Raw genomic sequence first — 15,537 nt, 5'->3', positions numbered from 1 at the left:
CTGAGATTCTCAGTTATCATGATATTGGTATGAAAAAAACCCCAGTGTAAGCTGGAAAACGTTGCTGCCATTTACCATGGGAGCAAAAGGGAGAGTAAAATACATTTCAGTGCAAAATCTTCTGATATCTAGTAGGTTTACCACAGATTTATCTATATACAGTATAGATATCCAGGACAGGATACATACTTTATACACATACATACATATATACATATATATATATATATATATATATATATATATATATATATATGTAAAATGTGCAGCATAATTTGCACAGATAAGAGTAAATGGTAAATCAAGCCTGGCTGATTTGCAGTAATAAAATGTTTGGAAACTGGCATGACAGTCATGCAGCATTAAAGGTGAAAAACCCAGTCCAAGGTCCTTGCTTATAACCCAGGTCCTTTTGCACACCACAGGAGGGCTGGCTTTGGCTCATTTTAAGGCACTGAAGTGAATTCCCTGTTGGTGTGGAACCTGCATGGCTTCACCTCTTTTCACCCCATGTTTTCTAGGACATTCAAGGAAAATGAGGGGCCATGATGCTGCTCTGTTTCACCAAAGCCAAGCCTCCAGCTGCACAAGGCAGTGACTGTGACCACAAGCACAAATTTCCCATTCCAAAGCTCCCTGAGACAGTCACAGAAAGTCAGATGCAGATGGGGTCATCTGTGCAGAGGGAAGAGTGCACTAATGTCAGCTGGGAGAGCGGCCTCGGACATTTTTTACAGTCATAAGAGAAGCAAGCTATCGTTAAATGACAAACTTGAAGAGAAGGGAAGCTACCAGTACAATTAACATGGTAGTTAGGGGAACATCTCTCTCTGGTCATGGCCACCACCTGGTGCTGTAGGTCAAATTAGTAAAATGCACACAAAGAACCTCAGGCTGAGTTTCTAAAATGAGAGAATTAGAGGCAAGAGACAATTCCTGGTGATACCATCTTTGACAGAGGTTTTTGAGATTCACACATGAGAAAATAAAGTTCTAAAAGAGAGCGCTGCAAAACTTGTCCCTGAAGACAATTCTGGAGTGAATGTGTTTTGGTACAGAAAACTGTGAGAGTTTAAAGTTATTTCCAGTTATGCACAACACGTACAGAATATATTCTGAAGATTTCACACCAGACCAGCTCTTTGCAGTACTTCTGACACCCTCATTATACTCCAGTCACACACCTCTCCTCACAACCACCGTGTGGGAAGAGTGCTCTTACTTCCACTGAGTAACCAGCAAGAAAAAAAGATTTAAATATATTACTGCTTTGCCTACACTTCCATAAACTGTTCCTGCCCTGAAGGTAGCTATACAGTCACCAGCTTTAGACTGACTATCTTGGTTAACAATAGAAATGCAGGCATTCGTGTTAATTAGAAACCTAAATACAGTCTAAAAACACTGAAGCATCTTCATTTTCATGGCTAATATTGCACAAATTAAATTAAGTATAAACAACACAGGCAGGCCTGACTCAGACTACAATTTAGACCTCCAAAATGTCACTAGATATGTCTTAGAGGCTTGCCAAAGGTCAGGGAGAGAATTATCTTGGCATGTGGTTTTCATGGATCCCATTCTATTTAGCAGAGCTCCCTACCAAAAGACAAACCTTCATTTTCCACACAACCCTTAAAATTAGGTAAACACCGAATTAACGTATCACTTGTGGACCAGCAAAGAGGACACAGAAAATAAACTGGAGTATTTGAAACCACTGTTTTATCACTGAAGCCAGATGAAGAGTCTCTCTGTCTCTCTCTTGGAAATTTAATCCATTAGATGATGTTCTTTAGTCACAAAAAGTACATTGTATTTTCCATGCATTATAACTTTATTCACAATTCCCAGTGCTGCTCCAGAACAGCACCAAGAACATAAAAATGACTTTGTTTTTCTCATACTCAATTAATAAGCAATACTATACTCCCTTTACAAGTGTCCAGGGGCCCTCAGTGAGTCCAAGGCCCAGCCAAGAAACAAGGAAAGCTCTCCTGTAGCCTTGTGTTTTCACAACAAATCCACTTACATTTTTAGATGTGAGGCTGATAAAGAAATCAATCTCTCTGTTTTCTATGCTAGTAGTGAACTTTGGTTTTCAATAAAGAATGTCAATCCTGGGGGAAAGCTGTGTCCTAAATCTACACCAACACAAACCCCACCACCATGAAGAGAAAGAACTTCCTAATCAGGCATCTCCCACTTGTCCCACAGGCTCAGAAATCACCTCAACAGCAGACTGACACAGCTGCAAAGCCAAGGTGCCCAAGGCCTGCCCAGCAGACCCACATAAATAGTAACATTTTTGAGTTTTCAGAATATTTCTCCCTAAAAATCTGAATTTCCATGGGTCACTTTTGTAGTTTCATGTCAAGATAGGGAAATGCAGCCCTTCTTGCTGAACCCTAGAGAAATAATGGCCAGGTGCCACACAGAAAAATGTGCTCATGACTAGAATATGAGCACTTTAGACAAGGGCAGGAATTTCATATTTGATAGAAGGTCTTTATAATCTTATGTAGAAAGTCATTTATGCAATTGGAGAAACAGATTTGCAAAAAAAAAAAAAAAAAGGTAATTAATTCCTCTCCTAACATTTTGGGACTGCTTTATTGCAGGAAGATTAGAAACTCAATGAAATAAGTTTTTAAAGCTTTGCTTTACTGAAAAAGGAAGGTACAGCAACCCCAGATCCGCATTACAATGAGTGTGAGTCAGTGGCTCTCCAATTTTCTTTGCTAAGCCTCAGCTGTAATCCTATATACCTGCAGATACACATAGCATTACTATAAATAAGACAAAAATATTAATTAAAATGTAGTTAAAAAAAGACATCAACTGCCACTGAATAGAGTCTAAAAGTGTAATTTTGGTATTCTGCTCCCCAGTTTGTCATAAAAATGTCTTATAATTATTTTTAAAAAGACATTTTGCTGACTCTTTTTTTGGAATAGTTTAAGAACAAGAACAACGATATATTTACTGACTATTTTCTGAAGACAAATACAGTTTTTATATACTTTCTTCATGGCCTCCCTTTAAGGGTGTGCTTATCATAAAGCCAAGCTCCCTGAATTTGAGTAGAAAGACAGCTTTGGTGCTAGAAATTGCAGGAGTTTGTTATTACAGCTGAAAATCCCAGGCAGTCTAGGTCAGAGAACCTCTCTCAGGGTTTGAAATCAGTGAGCCAGCAGTAACCAAAGTTTTATCTTCTGTGGATGGAGCTGCTATTCCTGCAGTATAATTCATCTAAGGTCAATGAAGTCCTCAATTTATTTCCAGCACGTCTGGCACTCCAGCACAAGGCAGCTGTTTCCAGGACTTCAGAACCCATTCCAATATTCTGATTTATAATCTGTTACAGGGTGACAGCCACAGGCACCTAAGCCACAGGCCCGGGGAGGAGAGAATCAAGAAAAATGGACTCGAACTGAATGACTAGAAGGACTTTGCAGAAAAAGCTGAAGATAAAAGTCTGACATTCATTCATTACGCCAGAACTTAGGAGAGTTCAGGAGATATCTTACTGCTACAGAACAAGACAGTTTCATGTGAGTGAGATGAGCCTGACTTACCTTCTTACACACCTGAAAATTATCTGATGCTGCTTGTCAGTCCCTTACTAATGAATATTTTTATATTGAAATTATCGCCCCCTAGAGTAGTCAGTGATGACAGAACACTGTTCCTCTCCCTTGTGCTTATCAGGCAAGAGAATTTATGGGGTTTTGTTTCCTTTCTTGCCACACCCTTCAATACACTCAGAATGGATCACTGTGCTTTTGCATATATAGGGAAAACACAGCTGATTTTTGTCCAGCATGGGCTGCATTTACATTAAAATGTCATGAACACTGGTGATGTATCTATGTGCTTAAATAGTCAAAGTTCATCTACTGATTACCCAAATATTGTCTTTGAGAGACACAATTACAGTCCCTCTACAACTGTGATGGCTTAAATTCACTTCCACTTCATACTGTGTCGTTAGTCCACCCACTTGTCATACAGACATTGAAAAAATAATAAGGATAAACCAGATCCATTTGACACTGACAATCGTAATACAATCTCGGTGTTTCAATTAGAAGTGAATAGATATGGAGCATGTAGATAATTACAGCACATCCCCTCAGGCACAAAGACTCTGTAAAAAACAAAAAAATCCCAACAGCCAGTCAGCCTGATTCACATACTGGCTTCTGCTTCTGTAAGCAGGCAGAGCCCCTAGGATGCCAAAGGCCTTTTGTGGTATCAAGGCAGTGACAATAATTCAGGAGGTAAAAAAATGACCCTGTCAGGCAGGAAAGTTCCTTACAACTCCTGATTTGCCGTATTTCACACATGCAGTTGTGATCTTTGCATTGTCCTTCAGGCTTCTTGTACAATAGCAGGAATATCACAGATTATGCATTGATATATAAAGGGATACATAAATTATTGATATATAAAAGAATACATGTTCATAGCCTTTATGCAAAGCTTCAGACATGGCTTCTGAGAACAGCACAACGTAAAATTTCACCCAGGCAGTGGTGAGCACTGGAAGCCTCGCTGGGCTTCTTGAGGGGAGATCAAGCCTGACTTGCAACTATGATTTAAAGCAGTGTAATCATTCTCAGGCTTTGACATTTACAGGTGGAAAATAAAGGTAGAAAAGGAGCCTAAATAGATAAAGCTAACTCTAATCTTTGCAGCTAACTCTGTAAATTTCCCTAGTACCATGGATACTACACGGAGAACTGGGAGTAGGAGGAGATGGAGGACAGGAGGACATCAACATAATGTTTGAACTTGGGAGTTATAATTTAGATTTTTTTGGGTCTTTTTAAATAGCTTATAAAGCAGTTGTCATCCTTTAGTTTTAAAGACATGAAACAGTTTGGGACAATGCCATTATTAGGCATGAAACAGTTTGAGATGATGCCATTATTTTAAAAAGTGGCACTATCTTTGTCTTGGCTTTGTCCTGTAATTAGTGCTAAGAGCAGCCTAGGAAATGGTCCTGTGTTTTGTGAAATGGCCAAGCAGCAGGAGCATGAACTGCTCAGCTCTCTGCCAGTGGACTGAAGCTCTGTTTCACATATGTGGTCCCCATTTTTTTCAGCTGGGGATCAAGCATCCCACCTGGAAACACTCCCTTGACATGAGCATAAGATTCATTTTGAAGAAAAAGTGAGCAAAAAAAGATGACTATCACATAGCCTTCTTGTTCTCTCAGAGCCAACATGTGGCAGAGGAATATTCACAGCAACAACTCTTGAAAAAAATTTAGCTTTGTCCTAAGTTGTATTTGAAAGTTTTAGTTATGTGAGCATCTTCCTGCAGCAGTTTGCACACACACCACAAACGCCAGATGGAGTTTACTGAACACAGATGATTACAAAATAGTTTCTTTCTATCTGATTTCACTATCTAATTGCAAATAGGCAGGTAGGCTCAGAAGATAGGTGGCAGGAGGAGAGTAAGAGCAAATTCATGTGGAACACTCGCAGAAAACATCTGTGCACCCTGGCTTGTCCAAGCCACCCACAGACATGTCACTGATGTGATAGCTTCGTTTTCAGGGAGGTGCACTTCCCTAATAAAAAGCTCTGCAGTTTGATGGGGAGACAGAATTTTTTCTATCCTAAGTTAACTAGGAATTAAGTTAGGACTTGAATTCTCAGCTCTTAATGCAAGCACACAAAATGTCTTTACTGAATTATAGATGATTTGCACGCCCAGATCAATTTTGAAATAAGAGAATTGAACTTTGAAGCCTGTCAGAGGTGTGTGCCCAAGCAAAGAACACGTGTTGGGGGTGGGATGAGAAATTGAGAAAGGAGATGTTAACAGAAAGGTCATGTGTAAGAAACATGAGATAAATATGCTGTGCCTAGTGCTGTGGATTAGGATCCTGTTTGGGCATCACATTTAAGGAAAATGTAGTGAAGTTGAAAATAATCTGAAGGAGACCAGCAAGAACAGTAAGTTTGGGAAAAATTCTTAGAAAATAAAAGAGTGGACCATTTTCTATTGAGGAACTCTTGCATTCCAGGAATATTTATTTATTAATGCTGTGACTCTACTGAGAATGAAAACTGCTTTCTCCTACTGATTTCTCTTTATGTTAACCATGAGAGATCTCTGCAGACAGTTTTCTAAAGTGGTATATATTGCATATTTCTAACTACATGACAAAGTTTATCAGAGGGCAAAGAAAACACTGAAAGGTCAAGTAAAGAATAGAGTCTTTATGCCTGGTAAGTTATGAAGGTATGATTGATAAGTACGTATCTATTAATGTATGTGTATATAATGTGCCAGAAAACTGCCAGGATTTCTTTACTAATTTCTCACATGCTATTTTATTTCAATCATGGAGAAGGCAGCATGTAAACTACTAAAATTACTGATTGCTCCTGTCAGTGCTCAGGAATGAAGGAAAACTTAGAAAACCCACATGAAGGTTGTGCTGATACATTGTAATCTGGTTTGTACCAGTGAAGATGAGGTGATTACTATGAGCAAAGCAAATTACGCTTGACTAAGATACTGGATATTAATGTCACTTTGTCTAAAGTTAAGAAAATTCCCTTTAACAGAACTCAAATGAACAACCAGATCTCCAAGTGTAATACACATATATACAAACAGCCAAAGGCTTCCACAAAAAAATGGAAGTGTTATTCAGGGTGATAATCAGGTGTGCATTTTCTTGTTTTAATCAAGTTTTTACTCAGTTAGAGGTACAAGAGCAGGTATAAATGATACAGCCTTGCAAAACAGTGATATCAGTATGCTGCAACCACATGTGTCCTGTCATACTAGAAAACACACAAAAATTTGACGGGTAGGATAATTTTTTTTTTTTTACTGTGTGGGAGCTAAACCAGCAGTGCAACTAGAACTTCTCAAAGCACACACGAGGTCTTAAAATAATGTGTGCCAAAAGAACTCAGGGCTTAATTGTGATATTCACTCCTTTACACATCCAGAAGAAAGAAACTGAGCCAAGAATTTTGCATAGTTTAAGAAAAGTAATCTAACAACACAAACCATACTTTCTGCCTTCTATTTTCTCTGAGACATGAATTAAAAAATAACTCTGATGAGCTTCTGGTTTATTGAACATCTCTGGCCATACAAGACTGCAACACAGCCTCAGGGATCACCAGATTTCAGCCTTTGTCACAACCAACAAGAATTTTAAAAGGGTAAAGAAACACAGGAACTCACCCTTGTGGTGTAAGCAGCTTCTGGGTCATCCTCCAGCACACGAGAGAGACCAAAATCAGAGACTTTGCATACCAGGTTACTGTTGATGAGGATGTTACGAGCAGCTAAATCCCGATGGACATAACCCATATCCGACAGGTACTTCATGCCAGATGCGATCCCTCGAAGCATGCCCACCAGCTGGATCACTGTGAACTGGGCATCGTGCTTCTGGAAAACATTGAAAATGTCATGTCAGGGATTGCTCATGTTCCTCCTTGCACAGACTTTTCTATAAAATACCCTGGAAGCTCCTCAAATGAAGAGCTCGTGAGTCAGGCATTGTGATTTACATGCCACACGTGGAACCATGTTGATCTCCCAATCAGCTGAGGGAAGGGGACAGATTTGCAATTCAGATAAAAATTCATTTTTCCCCTCTTGCTGTCAGCAGATTTTTAACTTCCTAGATGGGACATGTGTGAAAGCAGCACATAAATCTAAGTTGTGTGTGCTCCTGAGACTAGAGTGTCAGAACATTAGAGAAACAGATGTCCAACTTCCCTGAAAGGCCACAGGATTTTTTAGTGAAAATCCAAGCCTTCCCCAATGGCCTAATGAAAGTTTTCTATTACACAAGAAATTGATTTAACAAAAGCAAATGCTGATCTGAGTCAGTGGCTTTCAAATTCCATTAGTTTTAAACTAATTCCTTAAAATTTTCCTCAACTTCAGGAACACAGAAATTACTGAAACACACTGTGATTTAGTCTCGAAACCACTGGTTGCATATATTTCTAATCATCTACTTCCGGGCATAATTTACATCTCCCAACTCTTACTAATCCTTTTTGTTAACATCTACTTTTGATATTGATATATGGATATACAGACAATAGGACAGCAGTTTGTTGTAGTGCAGCTCCCAAACGAATTCCCCAGTGCTGTAAATGTATCCTCATGGGCAGCTCTCCAACTCCTCGTGCTGCTGCTTCTGGAATTTTATTAAATGCAGGGGAGCTGGCTCTGCCACATGAGGTGATCTGACATGAATCAGTCTGCCAGACTGATTGAATCCATTTTTCGTTTTTGATTAGGGTACTTGGGGGTGATATTAGCACTGTAAACATTAGACAAATATATGGCACAGTGGATGCTTGAACAGTTTCTCAGAATTCCCCTTCATGAAGAAATTAATTATTTTAAAAGATTCTTAGCAGTTTTCTGTCCTTCTTTTTTTATTAGAGCCAACCCAAGAGAATTTACATAGATTCTGGAAAAGATTTAGCTAAAAACCAGAAGGTTTCTAACCACGAACAGAATCAGATGCTCAAAGAGCCTTTCAATAGCAATGGGGAAAGCAAACAAAGTAGTTTTCAAAGGCATTTATAGAAGGGGTTATATGGCCCAAGTTGCCTGTGATATTAATGAGTCACAAGGTTCTTATCTATGTTTCCACACAAGCGTAGTAAAAAAAAAACCAAAATCACACTAAAGTGAAAGAACAAGCTGAACAACTGCTCTGTGCAGTCAGAAATTATTCTCCTTTCCTCAGAGCTCCCCTCAAGGATTTCAAGCCTAAACAAAAAATATATATAGTTCAGTACAGAGATATTTCATTCAGCTCTACTGACACATTATTTATATGTATTTTACATGCTCCAGTAGACACCATAACATATATAGTACATAGTGAAACTAAGGTTGACAATATATCCCCTTTTGGGGTTAAATGTCTAGTTCAATGTTATGAATTTGGGGGATAATGTCATTCAACCATGGCAGAACCAAAGCAGTCTCCCAGCCAAAGCTGAGTTTGCCCTAACAAATTAAAATTAAACCAGTGTTTCCCCTCAGATGGGATTTCATTTCTCCTGCACTCCTTGTTTTGCCACAAGTAAATCTTGGTGACACAGGGAGCGTTTTAATTTTTTTAGGCTCACTACCAACTTTGACAGAAAACAAAGATAAATCAGCCACAGCATTAGTATGTCTAAGGTTGGGAAAAGAAAACAGGCCAGTAGACTTTGCTAGCTAAACATTTCTAACATCCTCAGGTATGGGGCTATTCTCTCACGTTTTCATTACTGATAAAATTTCCACAAATCCATCCACTTAAAAAAATCTCTTGCTTAGACATAGAGGATGCCAACTAATAAGCATAACAGCATTACAGTCACAATTCAGCCTCCAGAAAAACAATTCTCATTTTTATGCTCCAGAATGTTTTGTTTTGTCCATTTTTAGTAGATGTGACATACTAATGAGACCAAAATTGTCTTAATTTTGGAAAAAATGCTTACTGCAAACGGACCAGCAGATCCCTACGTGGCTTTCTGGGCACATCACGATACACAAAAACCCAAATGGAAATACAGAATTATCAAGCAACAAGAGCTGATGATGAATCAGTGTAGAGTGGCAGAAAATCACTAACAAGTTCAGAACAAGAGGCAGTTCAGCCCCATTTACTTTCCTATTGCACTTACTCGTAGGAAGCTGTCCAAGGAACCATTTTCCATATATTCAGTAACAATCATAACTGGTTTACCTGCAAACAGAGCACAGGGGTCAGGTTTTTTAAAGGAATACATTGGAATACAATCAGCTAACCCAGGCATTTCAGGAATGTGTCCAAATCTTCCTAACCCCAAGAATAATTTTTACATTTAGAAAGGAAGCAAAAGACGCACAGGCAAACCAAGGCTGGGTGCAGACAAAGATGGAAAATGCACAGTAAAACACAGGGCACTGGGAAGAGAAGCAGAGCTGTAAGATGGGCATTCCCTCCTTCCAGGCAGTCCTGCCTCCCTCTCTGCTGGGATCACCGACAGCACAAACCTGGACACAGCTGGGACCTGAACATGCTGCACTCACGGGGCAAAAGCAAACTCTAAGGAAACAGCCCTTGAAAAGCCTTTAATATCATCCAAAACTCATCCACACATATTCAGCCCAGTGCTTGAAACCATTCCTTCCACCCCAGAGTATTTTGTGACACAACCAAGATTTTATATGCAGCTCTGACATGCTGGAGAGAAACTAATGCAAAAATTAACGTGATGATGGTGAAGTTTTCAGACCAAGGTCATTGCCCTGCGAGTATTTTACCATCATATGGATTTTATTATTTCATAATATTTACTAAAGCTTTGCTTATTTTCTCTTTGTGGTAAAGTTGGGTAAGAGCATGAAGTTATTCAGGGAGATGAATTATTATTGCATATAAAATGCAGGAAGGCATCTGACCATAAAAGTAGGATGAAGGCCTGCATATTGTATAGTGGGTACGGTGAAATTTTAGCTTTTAAAATTGAACAGCATGGGGCTTGATAAAGGCACCTGGTTTAATTAAGAACAAGAAAGCCATTAAAAAAGCCAAGTAAATGGTAACAACTCCTTTTTTGTTTGCTTTTCAAAAAAATACAGCTTCTAGCAAATGGAAATCTTAGAAGAGAAATAGTAATTTCAAAGAATGAGTTTAGTATGAGAAGAAAATGATGCATTAATGGGTTCAAATGTCTTCTTTCTGTGGCAAAAACGGTGTGTTACACTGTGGGAGTCACACTAATGAGTAATTGACTGTCATCCAATGACCAGGAGGAAATACTGTATGCACAATAATAATATTGAATGATACAGGAGATGATACAGATACAAGATCTAACAATGGAAAAGCTTGAAAAACCTCTATTTATGCTTAGTCTTGTTAGCGACAAATACACAGATAAAGTACCTTAATTACATTCTGTGTGTAACATGAATACAAAGGGATTTCTAGTAACACACACAAGATGCTGCTGGACCTTTCAAGTACAGAGCTATCCAAAACTTTCTATGATAAATCCATATGCTTTGCCATGCACTTTGAATCCAAGAGACAAGTGCCTGGTTTCTGTACAGACTCAGGCAATTTTACAAGACTTATCAGAAGAACTTAAATTAGAGTAAGAAATATGTCTTCCAAATTATTACAGGAGCATCTTCCTGCCTTCCTTACGCACACTCCAAAAGCCTTAAGTGCAGGGTTTCACTCTCATTCTGTTGGAAACGTGCCCATAACAAGAAGCACATGCTCTGAAGTTTTAAAAGCACCCCCTGCATCCATTTATCAAAGCATGGCCGTTTATAAATGATAACAAGTTGTGTCAACAGTGTTGCCCAGGTTTATTATAATAACAGACTACAAATTGCTGTAAATTATTAGTAAACTAAGCAGAACATGCATGCTGGTTATTAAGATTGCTGCCTATAGTGTGCCCAGAAGGGTAGGGCAGCAGCTGGGAAAAGCAGGACAGAAATCCATGAGGAGCAGAGGAACAACTCTGCACTGGAGCAAGGTTGGAAGCCTGAGGTAGTGATTGATTTGTTAAAAAAAAACAAAGCAAACACAAAAACCCCCAAACCCAAAAGCTTCTTGTCCTTCTATCACCCTGTAGAATATTAAATAAAACAAATGATTATATTTCCTAGTTTATTTACTTTGGGCCATGTACTTTTGCCCAGTAAAATGGAGAAAAATAGCTCCAGAGCAGATTTCTCAATTCCTGTGTTGGAGCTATCTGGAGAGGGTGTTGAACCCCTGAGGCTTTTATTGCCTTCAGCTGGGAATATTCAGAGTTTGTTCTCTCATACACCGACCTGATGGGCAGCTGGCACTCCTGACCTCCCCCCAGCCCCTAAAAGCAGACAGCAGAGGTGTGACTACACCTGAGCAACAAACTCAAAGAAGTCACTTATACAGAATACAGAGAGAATTAGTAATGCACATGCAAGAGCAATGCACGAATTCCTGCAAGTACAGCAATTAATTTATTGTCTCAAGTACTCCAGGAATACAAAATGTAACAAAATAGATTTAGCTCAGCTGTGTGCAGACTGATGCTGGCATTTCATGGGATTTTGTGACTGCAAATCTCTTTATTCTGACTGTACAAAGTGTGTGTCACTACAAGGTAGGAGATAAACCTCGATTTATGCAGGCAGACCTTTCCTAATGGGACTGTGAGACCCAAGAAAAACAATCATTTCTTTGTTATTGAAATCAGCAAAATAGACTTTCATGAATCACACATGGAGAAGGCATTATTATTATTATAATTATGTGTCTTCATAACATACAGTTTTTACATACCTTTCACTAGCGACTTTTAGACATATTCTGGCGGGGTTTTAATTTCTTACACTGTCCTGCAGTGTGCTATGAAATTTTTTCAGACATATGTTTGTGAACCCTTAATCACACAATTAAAAAAAACAAAATTCTTAAACCATCTACTTAAACCCAAAGTATTTGGTATGTTTCTATCCAGTTAAACTGGAAACATCCTCAGCAAATTCCAAGCTGATCAGTGAAATGGCAAAGAGCTGCTTCTCCAGCAGGGTCCTCTAGGATGAACAAGAAAATATCCTACCAATTTTTTCCACTCCCCTGAAAAATCTTGGAGCATTCCTGATTTTTTTTTCTTTTTTGATTGCCTCATATAAAATCTTACTGATCTCCCACTTAAAAACTAATGTAGCTAGATAAATTTGATTACTAAATTTATCACTTCATTCTGCCGTGGAAATATAAGAAAGTGTAGCTGAAGAGGGTTGTTGAAACATATTACTTTTCCAGGAAGGTACCACATGTACATGGAGGTTTCAGTTAATTTTTTTGGTCTCAAAAGGAGAAGGTGATTTGTTATCATAAACAAAGACTAAGAATATGCTTTAACAAGAAAAAAAAGAAAAGAAAAACCAACCAAACCCATAACAAAAGCACCCAAAGTCAGATTTAGAAAATGCATTTAAGTAAATATATATAAAATCACAGAAATAAAATTAGTTTTACTGCTGAAAGATTAAATCCTCAAGACTTTTTTTTCAATATTTTTACCAAGATGTGTGAATTCTGGAATTCTGGACCTTTGAAATGCCTCATGCTGGTACATATTGACTATCCCATGGAGTATTTCACCTGCATGAAAACTATGTAGGCAAAAGATTTGGTCTTATTTAATAATTCACTAGAACCAGTTGTTGTACCAGGTAGGCTGTTCATTAATTAGTGCTAATGACAAATCTAATGATTCAGTTGAAAGCAGAACACAGTGCAATTCAGTGCAATTAAGAAGCCTCAGCACATCAGACTCCATGACTCCTACCAGATTATCACCCAGTGCCTCTTGGCCACTGTGGAGCAATTTGTAGCTCTGGAGTTTATTAAAGGTGCCAATTTATTATTGAGCTTTTGCAGAGCATAAACCTGGATTACTTAATTTATAATTCACTTTTGCTCTCCTTTGAATCATCAGCAAACCAGAGAATTATTTAGCCTGGAAGGTTCCTCCATGACATTTCCACACACAGATGTCCCTGTCATGTCTTACTTTTAGTGACGACTCCCTCCAGTCGGATGATGTTGGGGTGGTCAAACTGGCCCATGATGCTTGCTTCTCCCAGGAAGTCCCTCCTCTGCTTTTCTGTGTAGCCAACTTTCAGGGTTTTGATGGCCACAGAAATTTCCTTTTTAGAAGGCAGCTTCAGGCGTCCACTGCAAACTTCTCCAAACTCCCCTGAAAAAAAGAGTGGAAAAGGGACAAACGCTGAAATGTGGTTATTTCGTAGGGATTCAAGAAAGAAGAATCAGCACTCAAAAAAGCCCCTGGAGTGTGGTGTATTCTGGTTTAACCTTTTGCAATATGCAAGAGCAGAGCACAAGGAAAATCATCTTAGCATTCAAAAGAGGAAGTATTAAATGTGTAGAAAACTGTTGGAAGAAGACATCTCACTTGAAATTTTTTTCAGTTAACTAATTTTTACACAAATCACGTAAGGAAGTTCCAGTATGTTAATAAAATAAGTTAATATTTGAGCAGCAACTGATTTCAAAGCCCCTTTTTCAGCCCCTTTTCCAAGTTTTATTTTTAGACAGCCAAGTTAATCAAAAAAGACCCTGAATAAATGTGTGATAGGGCAATGACCTTTCTCTTTTGCTAACCCAGGCTGGATTTGAGTCAACAGCATAGAAATGAATATCACCATATCTTATCACCAGCTGCTTCATCCTCTAGGCATAGAACTGTACTATCAAGGTAATAACCACTAAAAGGAAGATATATCTTTATGTACATTCACATTGCTAAAAAGCACTGACATTACATCCTCTGATTCTAACACTGTTTGTATTTCAGGCTGCCAAGACACGCAGCAGCTCAGAAAACAAACTTTAAAAGCTATCACTAGTAACTAATGAGAGTTGAGTTCTTTTCAGACTTAATTAAAAGCATTCAACTTCTGCAAGCCCAAATGACTACTAAGAGTTCAAACACCAACCCCAGCTCAATACTGTCAGAGCACTACAAAATAGGAAGACCAAAGCACATCTTGAGAACAGAAGGAAGGGGAAAAAATGCTTGAAATAAATCTTGTAGTGCCCAGCTTCCAGCTCCATTTTCTTGATGTTTTAATGGTCCAAAAAGCTATAACAAGCTAAGCTCTTAGAACTATTTTACAGTTACTGTCAATGGAGACTTTAACTATGATTTCAGCCAGCAGCCCAGCAATCAATCCTTCATTTTCAAGCTGGAATCATGTATCTGATATTTGTTTAACTTCTGGGAAGGAAAAGGTTATGGTTAATGTCCATCAACACAGTCCCATTTAGCCATGGCTGAACAATTCAGAACTTGAGTGATTAATCAGATTCCAAAAGTACCTCAAGGCCAGCGGATGCTGCAAGAGAATAAAACTTGGGCTCTTTCTAGCAATGAAGTTTGCTGTTGTCTATGGATAGAAAGCAGGTTTACCTTCTTGGAAATTATTTCATTGGAAAGAGCTCCTCAGGCATCCCAGTAACATTAACCTATGATTATTTATATCCAGAGCAGCATGGATGCTAAATACATCTACATGGTCAACACCCATAGTGACCCATGCAGCAATACTACAATTTTTCCTGCAAATTATTATTATATGGTCCCATTAAGAAATGGATTGGATCTACACTATTTAGGAGGAATAAAGACTTGTGTTTGAGTGGAGCACCTGGCACTGATTGTAAGATATGAGGATGATGGCTTTTCATGCAAAGCCTTCCTGAGGTGTTTATTTTTAATTATGTCACACACACAAAGACTGTATAACCTGCCCTGCAGACTGGTGTGTCTATTCCCACATGAAAAGCTGATAAGGATTATTTAGGAGGGCTGTTCATGATGCAAAGATCTCTCCTCAAAATCTTAAATTCTTTTTATGTAGGCTATTTAGTACATCAGGGGATGGTATTTGCTGTGCATTTAGACTCAGGGGATTAGTAAACAAAGATTCTGTGAAATCAGCTCCTCCCTT

General features: G+C 38.6%; 1 protein-coding gene across 1 annotated transcript in view; it reads right to left on the bottom strand.

The window, feature by feature from the left end:
- The window catches only part of EPHA3 (EPH receptor A3), a 177,767-nt gene that overhangs the window by 15,274 nt on the left and 146,956 nt on the right, over positions 1 to 15,537 (bottom strand). Inside the window, exons 11-13 of the mRNA XM_082278329.1 lie at positions 13,578 to 13,763; positions 9,693 to 9,754; positions 7,225 to 7,434 (exon numbers count right to left, since the gene is read on the bottom strand). Of these exons, the coding sequence (XP_082134455.1) occupies positions 7,225 to 7,434; positions 9,693 to 9,754; positions 13,578 to 13,763 (458 nt within the window). The remainder of the gene's footprint in view (positions 1 to 7,224; positions 7,435 to 9,692; positions 9,755 to 13,577; positions 13,764 to 15,537) is intronic.

The sequence above is a fragment of the Coloeus monedula genome (genome assembly GCF_965178545.1).
Source record: "Coloeus monedula genome assembly, chromosome: 3".
Taxonomy (NCBI): domain Eukaryota; kingdom Metazoa; phylum Chordata; class Aves; order Passeriformes; family Corvidae; genus Coloeus; species Coloeus monedula.
This window is presented reverse-complemented; position numbering and strand designations above follow the sequence as displayed.